This window comes from Poeciliopsis prolifica, unplaced genomic scaffold (genome assembly GCF_027474105.1).
Source record: "Poeciliopsis prolifica strain line A6 unplaced genomic scaffold, Auburn_PproV2 SCAFFOLD002, whole genome shotgun sequence".
Classification (NCBI taxonomy): domain Eukaryota; kingdom Metazoa; phylum Chordata; class Actinopteri; order Cyprinodontiformes; family Poeciliidae; genus Poeciliopsis; species Poeciliopsis prolifica.
This window is the reverse complement of record NW_026562377.1, coordinates 17,187,316-17,201,080: the sequence shown is the minus strand read 5'-3', so window position 1 is coordinate 17,201,080 and position 13,765 is coordinate 17,187,316. Positions and strand designations below refer to the sequence as shown.

The window sequence follows — 13,765 nt, the reverse complement described above, 5'->3', positions numbered from 1 at the left end:
TTCAATTCTCATTAAATTTATTTTCATGTTGGCCTATTCACACAGGCTGTACATCGTGGATAGATATCACATAAAAAGCTGAAGCTGGACACACCTACACTTAAACATGAGACAATAAAAATATAAACTCTATCTAAAAAAAATGCAGTTAAGTATTAGCAGCAAGGATCTTTTTGACATTTTACTTCATCACCGCCAAGCTAATCATCATTATCGGTCTCCTGTTGCTGATAGTGTCACTAGGTAATCATGTCAGAGTGTTGACTGAAATGGCCATTACCAGTTTGAATTACAGAGCGCTGATGAAAGCCGTCCTGCTCATAGCCACTTGGTTGGAAATGTAAAGTGCATCAGAGGTCGGCTAAAGATGCGGGAGTCTGACAGCTATGAATTATTCAATCATCCGTAAGCAGGAGTCGAGGTGGATCCATTTACAGGTAACAGATGATAGCGGCTGTACTTGATACCGCCACATTGTGACTAACAGTAGGAAGAGGTGCGTCTACTGTAAACAATTGCGACCAGCAGTCGAAACACAAGGTACAGCTTGTTCTTTCTGGTTGTTCAGGTGCGACGGCGGTCTAAAAACGTATTCTAAAACACACAGCGGAGGTACGAGACACTTGAGGAATTCTGTCAAACCCAAACCTATGTCGTATCTGCTCTCAATTGCTTTACTTGATTATCTATGGATCTTAAGTTAGACAAGATTTTCTCAAATTAGTGATTAAAAATATCACATTACCGTTACTGTCCACCATCAGACCCTGAAGTGGTCAGTAAAGGATAAGAGGTGTGTCCAAACAATGAGAAAGTGCTCAGGCGCTCTTTGCTCAGGGTGTGTTTGATGTCTTCGATGATTTGCATGTCTCTGGTCTCTCCACTGAAGCGTCGCTGTAACATTTTAGTTTGGACATCTTCATCGTGGGACTGTTCCCTGCTTCCATCAGCTGAGTGAGATGTGAGTTTCGTTATTTGCGTAGCTTGATGCCCGTCTCTGCTGTTCGATGTTTCGTCTGTGTCGCCCTGTCCGTTCAGGGAGTTTGATTGTTCTGGTTTGAATGAAGGATCTGTGGCTGTTTGTTTCACAATCAGGCCTGGACCACTTTTCGGATTTCCACTACTTCGATTCTCAAAATCACTTTCGGCTTTGAGAGAACTTGAGAAAGTTTCCAGTTCAGTTGTAAAAGGTGTGTTTCCCTCTTGACTTTCTTTGTCATCTCCTTGTGATCCCTGACTGTCATGTTGTTCAGTCTCTTTATTTATTTCAGGGCTTTTCTTACCGGCCTCCTCACTGCCTTGTAGTCCATCTTCAGTAGCTCTGGTTTGAGTTTCAGTTCTTGAGACCTCTATGTCTCCATCCTCTGAGTTCCTTCCCATCTTTGTTGGGTTCTCTGGTTTTGGTAGCTCAGCAGATTCTTTTTCTTCACCATTTGGGTTGGATATCTGTGCATCTGGGACCCCATTCCTCAGATCTTCTAAAGGCTCAACAAATGTCTCAAAAAACTTTGATGTTTGGTGCATTTGTATCCAGTTTGTGACCATATCTGTATTGTCAGCTCTCGATAAAGCCTCTGGGGTTTCTTCACCGACAACCTCTTCTCCCTTTGTGTTTGGAGCTACAGGTTTGAGCAGCACACTTGCTCCTTCCTCTGATGCCTTGCTTACCTCCTCTGTGTCCTCTCCATTCTCTCTGGTTTCTAGTGGTTTGTCACTTACAGACCTAGATGTCCCTTCATCTTTTTGCTTAGCTGTTTCCTCCACATCAGCAGCAGAAGAGATTTCTCTTAAAGGAGACACCTCTCTTAAAGGAGACACCTCACTGATATCGCTCTCAGCATTGTTTAGGATCAAATTGTACACCTTGTTCTCATTTTCAACTTCCTCTACTTCTTCATTGGCATTTCTCTCTTCTTGTATTTCTGCTCCAAATGTCTCTGGCTCTGAGACCCTGCTAGCAGCTTCATCAGGCTTCACCATGCTGCCATCCGCTTCCTTGGCATCGCTTTCCGGTACACCAGTCTCTGTGGCCTGATCGGTCAAGCTGTCCTCTTGTTTTTCGGCATTGTCTCCAGACTCCATAACTACTTCTTTTACCTCTGTGCTCTCAATTTCTTCATCATCCGTTTGTCTTTTCTCATCAAATGTTGCAGCATTTTCTTCATCCTCTTGAGGTTCATGCTCAGCTGTGAAAGAACTCTCCCAATTTTCAGCATCTATTTCTCCTCTTTCACTTTCCTCTGCTTCTCTTTCACCAGTCTCGGCTTCTGCAACAGCCAGAGTTGGCTGATGAATTTCAGTCCCTTCTGCTGCTTTACTTTCACTCACTTTCTCTGACTCAGTGATCTTTTCAGAACTTATTTTCACTTCCTCTGTATCCAAGTCAGCATCTTGACATTTCTCAGGTACTTCTGTGATCTCAGATGTTTCTCTTTCCTCTGCTACACTGTTCTTGGTTATATCTTCATATTCATCGGTTATATTCCCTTCAACGTTTTTCTTCTCACCATTTTCTGACATTCCTGCTTCATCATCTTTTTCTTGTAAAACTTTCTTTGTCTCACTCCCTTCTTCGCTAGCTTGAACTTTATTATCTGTCTTTGCTTCAGGTTCTCCCCAGCTGAGTTTACCCTCATCTTCTTCATCTTTCTCAGTCTCTCTAATTTCATCTTTATTCTCATCCTCTTGGATTTCTTCACATTCAGTCCCCTCTGGTGGGATTTTAATTTGCTCATCACTTTCATCAACCTGGCTTTCATCAATAATTTCTTCTGCTTTATTTTCAGCTTCTGTCCTCTCCTCTAAATGTGTAAGGCTTTGCTTCTCTGCTGTTTCATGTTCTTCCACAGATTTGTCTCTTACCCCTCTTACCTCTTGACTGTCATCCTCTCCTTCTTCAGCTCTTGACAATTGCTGTTTTGTTTCTACATAAATTTCATCATTAATGCTCTGGGTTTTCACAGCTTCCACATGCATGTCTACTGTTTTCTCAGCTGTGGAGTCCCTACACTCCTCTTGTGATCTGCTTGAATTCTCCGCTGTGACTTGAGCTTCCTCGCTGCCTGCCTGCATCTTGTCTGTGCCAGTTTCAGGTGCCTCTTCACAGCTGAGGGCCTCTTGTTCCTCTGACGATTCTGCTTTTGTCTCCACCGTCTTGCTTGTAGCCTCCGCCTCAGCAATATCTGGCACTGCTGGCTCATCGACCTCCTCACTTGGCTCCAAGACTGATGACTCATCCTCTTCTCTGCTTTTTGCCCTTTGCCCTGACTCATCATGCTGACTGTCAGGTTTCGCTGAACCTTTTTCTTCATCATTATGGGAAACCTCAACATCAGCCAATTCACTTCTTTCAAAGAGATCCTCTATATTGTCGTCTTGTGCCACCTCTCCATCTACAGGGAGGTGGGTTTCACCTGGTTCAGCTGATTTCTCCCCCTGTGTTCTAGCTTCATCCTCTGTGGGCTTTCCATCCTCCCCAATCTCACAGTCTCTCTCTCCTTGAGTGTTTTCGCCATGGTTCGATACCTTGTCCTCCTCTTCTTCTGCTTCTTTAAACACTTTTTTTTCCTCTACGACTTCACTGGTAACATTTTCTTCACAATTCGTCTCTTCTACCAGGGTCTTCAGATGTTCTGAAAACAGAAAAAGCTACTTAGGACATTCAATAAAATGCAATCTAAGTGAGTTTACTTAAAATGACTTGCAAAAATATTTATACCTCCAGTTTTGCATTTTGGCATTTTAATCCTGCAGACTTTAATGTACTGCATTTGTATTTTATGGTACAGTCTTTTTTCAACGGGCCAATCAGCAAACAAAAGGAGAAGTTGATTTTCTGTTTATGTTCTGTGCCGTGTTAGACTTGTAGTCTGCCTGTAGTTTTAGCAGCGGCATGGGAGGAATTGAACAAAGCCACTCAATCTGAGCTGGTTACGCTTCCAAATATTGAATTAACGTCAACAGCAGGCAATTTCCAGATGTTGAAAATCCCATTTTCTTTTACTTCCACTTCTCAGGTTTGCCCTACCTAGTATTGGTTTACATAAATCCTAAATAAAATACAATAAAGTTTGTGGTTGACAGACATAAAAAAGGTCAATGGATGTGATTACCTTTGAAATGCACAATATGTAACACCGAATTACATCAATTGTCATTTTCAGATACTGTTCAAAACAAGCTGGTCCAATTCACATCCAGTTCAATTTAAAGAGTTAAAGGTTTGGTACCTTTGCTTTCTTTGTCAGGGGCTTTATCCACAGATACCTCCTCTTCCTCGGTACTAGTGTCGCTCAATTCAGGCTCAGAGCTACTCTGAGACTCTTTCAGGATGGCTTCTGCCAGCTTCTCCTGCACAGATTTGGCTTAGGAAGGGCAAGGAGACAAGGTTCATGTGACTAATCAGAACATACCAATGCTTGAGCACATACAGAGAAAGACAGCGTAGAACTCAAGAAAAGCACACCCAACTATGAAAACAATTATTTAATCACTCTTTGCAAACACAAGAAACCTGCACAGCATGCAAAAAATGTTGGAACTTGCACATGCAGACACAAATCCACAAGTAAATCAAAACACAACACATTCTGTTTTTAAATTTTAAGGCAATTTGAAATTATGCCAAAAAGAAAGTCTCTTAAGTTTGTCGTACAGTGTTCAAAAGGCTTGCCATCCAAGAACAGTGTAGACAGCTTTATTTACTTATACATCCTATTTTTTGCAGAATGCATGTGTGAAATATTTACTGAGAGTAAAAAGCTGCTTGATTTGTTTAGGTAAGCACCGCATGAATAAAAAGCAGCTCTTCACAGCTGCATATTTTAAGCATATTGAAAGATTATGCCACATGCAAATGTATGCATTTTTCCTCTAAGTGACTGCTTCCTTCCTCCTTTCTGATTGCAATTTCACCTCTTATAAGAGCTCTTCTTTTTGTTTCCTGAGCTTTGAGCAATGCTCTTTTTATGTACTCAATAGATGATGCTCCCTAAGTACTGCTGATTTAAGAAAATAAACAAAATAAAACAATTTTTAATCTAAAACACAAACAAGAATCATGCTAGAACAATAAAAAAACAACAGCACACAAGATGAAGCTAATCTTTTTATTTAGTTCAAATATATTCAGTTCCATCTTGTTCGTTGCACTCACCCCTCTCTTGTTCATCCTCAGTTTTGATCTCACATTCAGAATCCTCTACATATTTGTCTTCTGAGGGGTCACAGCTCAGTTCATTATCATTGCCCACGCTGGTGTCAGCAATTTCAATCCCTGTGCTTTCCACGTCGCTGTCCAGTAACTCTGAGTTGACCGAAGCAGGCTTGACTATGCCGGGAGTGGTTTCTTCGTTTATCCATGAGACTTTTTTACTTACAGGAGCAGCAGCTTCTGCTTGGTTGTCCTCTTTAATATGCTCTTCTTTCTCCTCATCTTCTGAGGGTATTGTGGTTTCAACACTAGTCTCCTCCTTATATCTACCTGACATGACAGATTCTGAACGAGACCTCTTCTCTTCTGAGCAAAAAATTACAAAAAGATGGAGGATTTTAATTTCTCTGCTTCGAACCCCAAATATAAATATGAATACCAAAATGTGGTGATGATTTTCTCTCAACACATGAAAACAGCCAATAAAAGTGCTTTCTAATTTAATATGAAAGCAGTGCTCTACACAGGTAATAATACCTCTTATTTTTTCTGTTTTTTTTTTTTTTTTTTTTTACTTGAAGCTAATTCCAGGGGATTTGTTGTGGCTTTATGTGATAGACCAACACAAAGCATTTATTTTGTAAATAAAAATCAACCCTTGTGTCATTTAATCTCAGCATAAATCTAGTTGTTCGCCCTCAGATGTTTGTTAGAGAACATTACTGAACATCATCAAAAGGAGACATTCAGTGAGAGGTGTAGCCGTGGTAACTCTGGAGGAGATGCAGAGATTCACAGTGAAGGTGGAAGAGTCTGTTGATTCTGTATTACTCACTCACTCTACAAAAAGCTATAAGAAGTTATGTTTCAATGCAAGGGACGCAAGAAACAGGTGGAAGACAATGTTCTGCTTGGATGAGAGCAAATCAGATGTGTTTTCTGTGGACACCGTGAAATATAATTGGTGTGGTGAAATCTGACACGGCACATCAACTCTCACACACCATCAGCAACAGACGATTCAATAAACTATTGAGTTGTCTTGTAGGATTTTTCTTTGTGAAAAATGTTGAAAACCATGAATCATTTTGCATTCACACTATGGACTTTCTGCTGGTTTATCAAGTAAAATATTGCGTTTGTTTTGGTGCCGCAAAAGTGACAAAAGTAAACGATCATCTGGATTTAAAATGTCAAACGAGTATGTTTCCCTACCGCCGTAGTCCTCCTCTTCCTCAACCTCACAGGCCTTTGTCTCCTCGTCCTGGGATTTTATTTCTCGCGGTGTTGTTTCTTCCATAGAACTTTCATCATCTGCTTCAAAGTCTTCTTCATAATCTGAGGATGGGAAAAATAAACCACATGTATCTTTCAATCAGGAGCCAGCCATTGTTTAGTTTTCACTCAATTGTTTCAGGTATTATACCATTTATGATGTTGCTCTCCACAGATGCTGACTTTTCTATGACTGTTGTGTCCGTTTCAGGTGATTGATAGCTATCATGCTCCTGTTCTGAGACAGCTCCTTCCTCAGTTGTGTCTGCCTCCCTCTCAGTTTCGTCTTTAAGGCTAGTGACTGACTCTTTTCTAACTGGTGTGTCCATTTCAGGTATTTGACTGCTTTTACAATCCTGGTTTGACGCAGCTTTCTCCTCACTTGCATTTGATTCCTTCCCAGGTTCATCTTTAAGTCCAGCGGCTGATTGTTTTCGTGACAGATCTCCTTTGACTTTCTTTGGAGGAGGAATGGGTTGTCTGTCGGTGCTCATCCCTACAATGCACCTAAAAACAATCCCCCAAAAAACAAAGACATTAGCAGCAGTTAAATACCGACCTGTGTCCTTCTTACACCTTCCCTCTTGCCCCTTGTTATCTGTGATAACCTCTAGTGGCCATGATCATCTCCTCTATAGGATGTAGTGGGAATTACTGACATGGGAATCTTTGATTTAACAATGTCTTTCTTTTTTCAGCTGCAGTGCACATGTCAAATCTAAAACTCTCACTTGTAACAAGGAGACGCTCCCTCCACGCTAGAGAAGCCAAAGAATCCATGCCTTCCTCCGATTCGAGAACCTTTCGTGTGTTTATATTCACAGCAGGAGCTTAGCCGCTCCACTAGCAACCCGTTCTGATAGAAGGCCAAGCTGAAGGGATAACCTCTGTGACGCCTTGAAAGGAACTGGAAAACATCTAAGGGGAGGAAAGATTGAAGAAAAAAGAAGAGAATCATAAAGTAGGTGTGATATATTAGTATATTTTGTCTCGCTCTGCAAACACGAACCTCCCTCGCAGAGTTTTCCCTTGTACACACACAAGTTTTCTCCTCCACAGTGCTGCTGCAGCACTTTGATTTCATCCCTTTTAACACATGGGTGGTCAGAGAGATGAACCAGTTTGCCAAAGTACACCATGGTCACACGCACTCGGGTCTGGTTAACTGAGGACTTTAGCCAAGGGGGTTCCTGAAGAGAATAAAAGATGGTCGGCTGATTTCATTTTATCACAATGGATGGTTTGGCGCAACTTTATGACAACAAGGCAAGAAATAATGTGTAGAAATACCAAACATTAAGTAAAGTTTATTTTCTCTTTTCATTTTTATCCTGACCTCGATGATACTTTGATCAATTCACCAAATCATGTCAGAGCCATGCATTCCTGAACCACAAACCATAAACTAATGGTCAAGAAATCAATGGCCATACCAACAAGTAAAACAATATTTGACAATATAGCCTGGTATGAAATGCATATTGTTGATAGGATGGACTAGCGATTTATCAAGTTAACTCAGCAGAAAGCACTGACCTCAACTCTAATGGTAGAAGTGCTGGGGCGCAGTCTGCGGCTTCTGATGGTGCTGCTGGGGGTGACTGTTGGGGGTATCTCTGGGGGCACTGGTATTACAAAGTTCTTGGTGACTGGGAGACAGAAGCGGTCGAGGCCAGGGTAGGGTTCTTTTCGGGAAAAACGTCTGCGGGACTTGAAGCTCGTCTGAGTAAGAAGTCGTGGAAGTCTTAGTAGGTGCTGATAACAACTGACTGGTTTAAATGCAGATTAGACACTCACAACGCAGTTGAACGGCTGGCTCTCCAGATAGGACGAACTTTTTCTGTAAGGCGAGGTGTGTCTGGGTAAAGCTGTGTAGCTTGTCCTGTGCATGGGCTTTAGGCGCACCGGCCTCAGTATCTTTCCAGGAGCCGTGCTTGGTCGAGACAAGCTCATCTAATTCAGCCACAAAGTTTGCATCAGAGTTATTGCACAGGCACTGAATCCTTGAATTATCTAAAACAAAAGCATTCATAGCCACTGAATTTCCTTACCCTGGATTTGTTTCAGATTGGTTAGATGTTTGGACAGCGAATTCAGATGTAGCTCAAAATTAGGATTTAATTAGTTAAAACATTTGAAAACCATGTCAGATTTTCCCTTCACTTGATCTATTACATAAAATCACCCTGAATGACATCATACCATAGATGGAGTTTGTAGTTGTAAGATGATAGAATGTGAAAAGTTCCCTTGGGTATGAATACTTTTTTCAAGGCGCTGTACAAATTTGATTGTCTCAAATTTACTGTTTAGTTTTGATCTGATAATTCAATCTCGTTTCTAAAACGGGATCCATACAAATTAACAGTAAATGAAGGTGGCGGGAATGATGCCGTCATACTGCTGTTTAGTTCTGCATCTCTTCATTTTCCCATGGATATCAGCTCTGCTGCACTTCAGACATGGCTCAACCTGCTGAGCTGTGAGATGTTTACAGACTTGAGAAGAGGGGATTTTCATATGATAAGCGCACAGATCAACGACAGGATTACTGCTGCTGTTTGTTCTGGCATCAGGCCTTGTGACTTTTAAGGTTTTAAAAGACAGCATACAGCTAATCCTCAGCTTCACATAGAACACAAGTCTGCAAACAGAGCAAACAAATGCTGATATCCAGACTTAAGTTTCAGTGTTGACTCTAACATGTCAGCTATCAGCAAAAAGAGGAAATCCTTTTTTATGTTTGACAGAAATTCTGGAAGAAAGAAGAAGGGATTAAAATGGTAAAGATGTACAGCTCAGCCGATCATCCTGTTCATTTGTCTGCTGACTAGACTGATACGTTTTTTTAAATTGCTAAATAAAAGTGCTGCTACTTCGCATCACAATTATATAAATATCTGATTAAGTTATTTTAAACAACTGATGCTACCAGGTCATCCTGACCATTATGTTTTTTTTAAAGCAACATTTTTTTGTGTTTATGGTTTTGCAAGTGAAATTAAAATCCCTGAAATGTTTAAGACAATACTTAAGCATTTGAAACCAACAGAAACAATAGGACAGATTATTTGTAAAAGAAATCAACAATCACTCATCAATAAAACTGATCTAGTGGATGTTGTTTTGTGCACATTTAGAAAAACAGATTTATTATTACTTTATTTTTTTTTGGGAAAATAAAATAAATTCTTTTTGAAGGATTCAGAGATAAGCAAACAATTTCATCTACCAAAAAAAAAAAAAAAAAAAAAAACTAAATAGGTTTCATCGATTTATCACAAAACGGACTAAAGTTTACAAAAATATATCTTGGTTTGTAAAAACGTTTCACATTATTAGACTTTGTATGATTTAGCAACTATTGTAAAATATAAGAAATGTCTCATGTCTGCAACATGTTGAACGTCCTCTTACTGAGGACTCTGTGCAGGTGCACCAGCATGTTTTAACTCACCAACTCAGCAGATTGAAAGTGTTTCCCCAGTGGACCTGAGAGCTGTGTCCAGATGGACTTGGCTGTCGTGGGGGGACTTGGAGTCAGGGCGCGGATCATCTCGTTCTCATACTTTTTACAGAGCTCCGCCTTCCAAACAAGAACATTTATTATTGCATATAAAAAGTGCCAACCAAAACGGTTTCATCTAAAGTATTGCACTTCATATTTCTAAAATGGACAGACGCTTTTGAGACTCTTAAGACATTTATATTTGAAGAGTGGAATTCGGAAAAAGAGGACAGCTGTTAAAATGTAAATGACGTACCTTATGCCTTTGCACTCGTTGCTTCCTTTCAAACTCCACCTGTTTCCTTTTGACCTCGATTTGGTGGTAGTGCTGCGGGGCCGAGCAGCAAGAACAATTAGATTTAAGATTTACAAAAAATGAGATGATTATTTTTTTTCCTGTTTTCCTCCCATTTTTCCTCACCTCTCTCTCCAGCACCTTTTCGAAAATGGCTTGGGCCAGGCACTCTCTGACATGGTTCTGGTTGGCTGTCTTGATCAGTTTATTTCTATACTCCTTTTCTGGAATAATTCGCCCACTCCTGGTGATCTGATCACAACAGTGCTCTCAGACAGACAATACGAGCTCTTCAACTTAACGCGTGCCTAAAAATGCACAGTGACATACCAGTCCTGCTTTCAGCAGGTGCTTTCTGATTCGACAGTTGCTGAAGTAATCCGCCAGATGTTTGTCAGTGAGGCTGTTGTAGGCTGGCAAAAACCTGCAGAGACAAAAACCAAACCCAACAAGAGCCTGAGCACAGTCAGACTTAACGAGGAAGCCTCAGACATTAAACCTCGTCTTGATTACAGCTAATCAAATGCTTTACTTGTGCACCGCTCTGTGTTTGTTTACTGGCTGTTGTCCTCTTGTCCTCATTAACAAGAAATCAGCCCTTCCACAGGGTGGCAAATCTGAAAGGAGGAAGGGAGGACGCCACCTCTTTTTCTTCCCTTCCAGAGAAGATTTGATTTCCACCAGCATTTGTGCACAACACAGCAGGATCTTACAACCGTAGGGTCGCTTACAGGTGTTTGATTACACACATAAAGTGAAGGACTTGGCACACTTGACCTTGGCGGCCTGCTCTTTGTGCACCTGGCTTATGTCTGCCTTGGGTACCGTTCACCGCTGGGTACAGCTTTTTGCCTGAAACCCAGGCTTTGAGTACCATCTCAGACTTAAAAAAACCTGCAAATATTAAATTTAGACAGCGCATAGGTGTTAATATTGAAGGAACTGTTATTTCTGGTTGACCATTTTTGCTTGTCAGGACTTGTTCAGCGTAATTCCTGTCACACACTTGACTTGGTAGATTTCACATTAGTGGACATATGGCTTCATGGCAACCTGGTCTTAAAAAGAAGCTGAATTACGTAGCTTAGTGAACTGGACCGAACTAAATCGTGTTTGGTTAGATTTGATGAGAACGTTAACGTTTCACTGTGAAATCAGCCAAAGTCCTTTAAAATATTGTTTTTCACAGACACAATAATGTGATATAGTCAATGTAATTTTATAGTCAGAAGGTCGTGGGGACAAGTCCTGATTTGTGTCTTTCTGCATGGAGTGTGTATTCATAGGTTCTCTGACTTCCTTCTACAGTCAAAAAACATGACTGTCAGGTTAATCTGTCTTTTTAAATATCCGCAATAAATAAGGCACTAGCCGCCCTGCCAACAATAAAAGGTTTGTTTTGGAAAGAGGATCTTTTTCAATCTGTCAAAGTGTCTATTCCAGCATAAATTGCAATCTGTACTAATGCCAGTTGGTCAGTGTGATTTCATTGAGTAATACACCCAAAGCCTGCAAATTAAAATTGTTCTTTAAATTGTTTTAGTTACAACAGCAGCCTGAGTGACCCACCACACATAAGAGTGTTTGTGCCTTTTCCAACAACAGAACTTTATTAAAACTTGTGCAGTTTAGCAGCTAATGTGCTAAACTGCACAATAAAATGCACTAGCCTTTTGAAAAGAAAACAGAACCAGGAAACCACATAAACCTGACCACACTTTAACAGGAGACTTGGAAACTGCACATTGATCCAGTTAAAGTAAAATTTCAGCAAACTCCCAAACTACCAACATTTTATTTGTGATAGTAGTATGCCAAAAAAAAAATGCATTTTTTTGGCATGCTTTCCACCACAGGGTTGTTATGGAGACATGTTATGGAACAGTTGAACAGAACTTCAACTGTTTTAAGCTCGTAAACAATTAGCCTGTCTGTTGATATATCACTGGCTATTTTCTTGAACACATTTCTGGACTCGGCACAAATCTGCTTATTTTGACATGTTCCTTTGTCTTGCCCATTTTGAAGACTAAGAGAAATGGACCTATTTGCCCAGTCATTTTCACACAATAGGAAAACAGAAAGTTATAACTCAGGAGATAAGACCTGCTAGATAATGATTCACTGAAAACAAAGTATAAATCATAGCTTGGTTCATTACATAGGAACTGTTAACTGTACTATTAAGTGTATAATTGAACATCTAATTAAAAACATCATATTTATTTTTCTACATATATGTTTTAAACCACTGTATCAATTAGGAATATATGGGAATACATTTACCATATTCATAATATCGCTGCACAGAGTGAAAACTGCCATTACTTCTTGTTTGAAGACAAAAATACTGAGCTAATTTTTTAAAGATCTTGCAAATTATTCTTTATGCAGTTAAAAGAATACAACTTTGAAGAAACAAAAACTATATTAAGAACTTTTGACTAACAAAAACAGTATTAACTTATAAGAAAATTACATTATTATTAATAATATTAATATTGTTGTTCTTGCACTTTTGCCAGATTCATTTCCTGAAAGTTCACTAAACCGTTGATCCTTTCACAGCCTTCAGAGCGAAATGAAGTTCATGTTTTTTTGTTGTTGTTGTTATTTCCACTAAATGAAGCAGAAATGGAAACAAGAGGCCGCAGAGCGGCTCGTCAAGCCGAAGGTGGTCGCGCGACACTTCACGCCCCAAAGAGCTGGATATGAAAAATGAAACTGCTCCTACCCTGAGGTGGACTGTCTCATGGTTTTCGGCTCGCAGTCTCTCTCTTTTCTTTTCTTTTTCTTTTTTTTTTTTTAAATAAAGTGCCGCAGTGTCAAAAGTCTAAAAAGGTTGAGATACGCTGCTCCGCCTCCCGCCAAAAGAAAGTCCAGGAATGGCGTCAGACCGGAGCGGTGTGAGTTAGCAAGAGCAGCGGCAGATTTATGAGCAAAAGGTCCGTGAGCACCACCGGAGCTGCACCGCTCACCACCGAGCAAAACGAACCACACGCACCGGTTGCCATGGCAGATCACGTGACCAGACTGGTTTCCAGTTTCGGCGTCCGACTGACGGACAAAACTCAATAACGCGAGTTTGTGTTTAAGAGCAGCAGCAGCAGCAGAGCTGGGCTTCTGGTGTCATGACCTTTAATGTTCAAAGAGACATTAAAATAAAACAAAGCTGAGGTAAAGGGCTCATCATGTTTAAAATAGTAGGACAATAAATATTTGTGTTGTTTTATCATGAACATTTGTTTTATGCCTTCAACATGAAGATGCAAAATGGACTGAGATTAAATAGACTTTGAAGCAATAAAAATGCACAATAATGGCTCAATGCTTCATCATTAGAATCACTCGTGCTATAAGGATGTTATGCGTTTAGATGCATAAGAAACCATGTAACATTTACTTCATTCTCACTAACGCAGTAAATTAGATCTCCTTTGGGTCAGTAAAAAACAAACAAAAAATCTGTTTATTTATTTTTTAACTTTTTAAATATTCACAAGTTAACACATCTCGTTATTATTGGGTAAATTCG

General features: G+C 40.1%; 1 protein-coding gene across 1 annotated transcript; it reads right to left on the bottom strand.

The window, feature by feature from the left end:
* Nucleotides 1-23: 23 nt before the first annotated feature.
* On the bottom strand, nucleotides 24-13,246 carry erich3 (glutamate-rich 3). Its single transcript, XM_055052951.1, has 14 exons — nucleotides 12,965-13,246; nucleotides 10,561-10,654; nucleotides 10,357-10,482; nucleotides 10,192-10,263; nucleotides 9,885-10,013; nucleotides 8,225-8,380; nucleotides 7,964-8,149; nucleotides 7,437-7,617; nucleotides 7,159-7,345; nucleotides 6,579-6,934; nucleotides 6,368-6,490; nucleotides 5,156-5,518; nucleotides 4,230-4,364; nucleotides 24-3,632 (listed from the first exon to the last, which is right to left on the bottom strand). Exons 1-14 carry the CDS (start codon nucleotides 12,982-12,984, stop codon nucleotides 748-750), a joined length of 5,013 nt encoding a protein of 1,670 aa, XP_054908926.1. The 5' UTR covers nucleotides 12,985-13,246; the 3' UTR covers nucleotides 24-747.
* Nucleotides 13,247-13,765: the final 519 nt, after the last annotated feature.

Bases quoted from the DNA above. Each gene is read 5' to 3' on its own strand.
- erich3 (XM_055052951.1), bottom strand. From the start codon at position 12,984: ATGAGACAGTCCACCTCAGG. The intron at 8,150-8,224 runs GTGAGTGTCTAA...CTTCTTACTCAG, and splicing joins GCCAGCCGTTCAACTGCGTT to ACGAGCTTCAAGTCCCGCAG. The intron at 7,346-7,436 runs GTTCGTGTTTGC...TCCTCCCCTTAG, and splicing joins GGGAAAACTCTGCGAGGGAG to ATGTTTTCCAGTTCCTTTCA.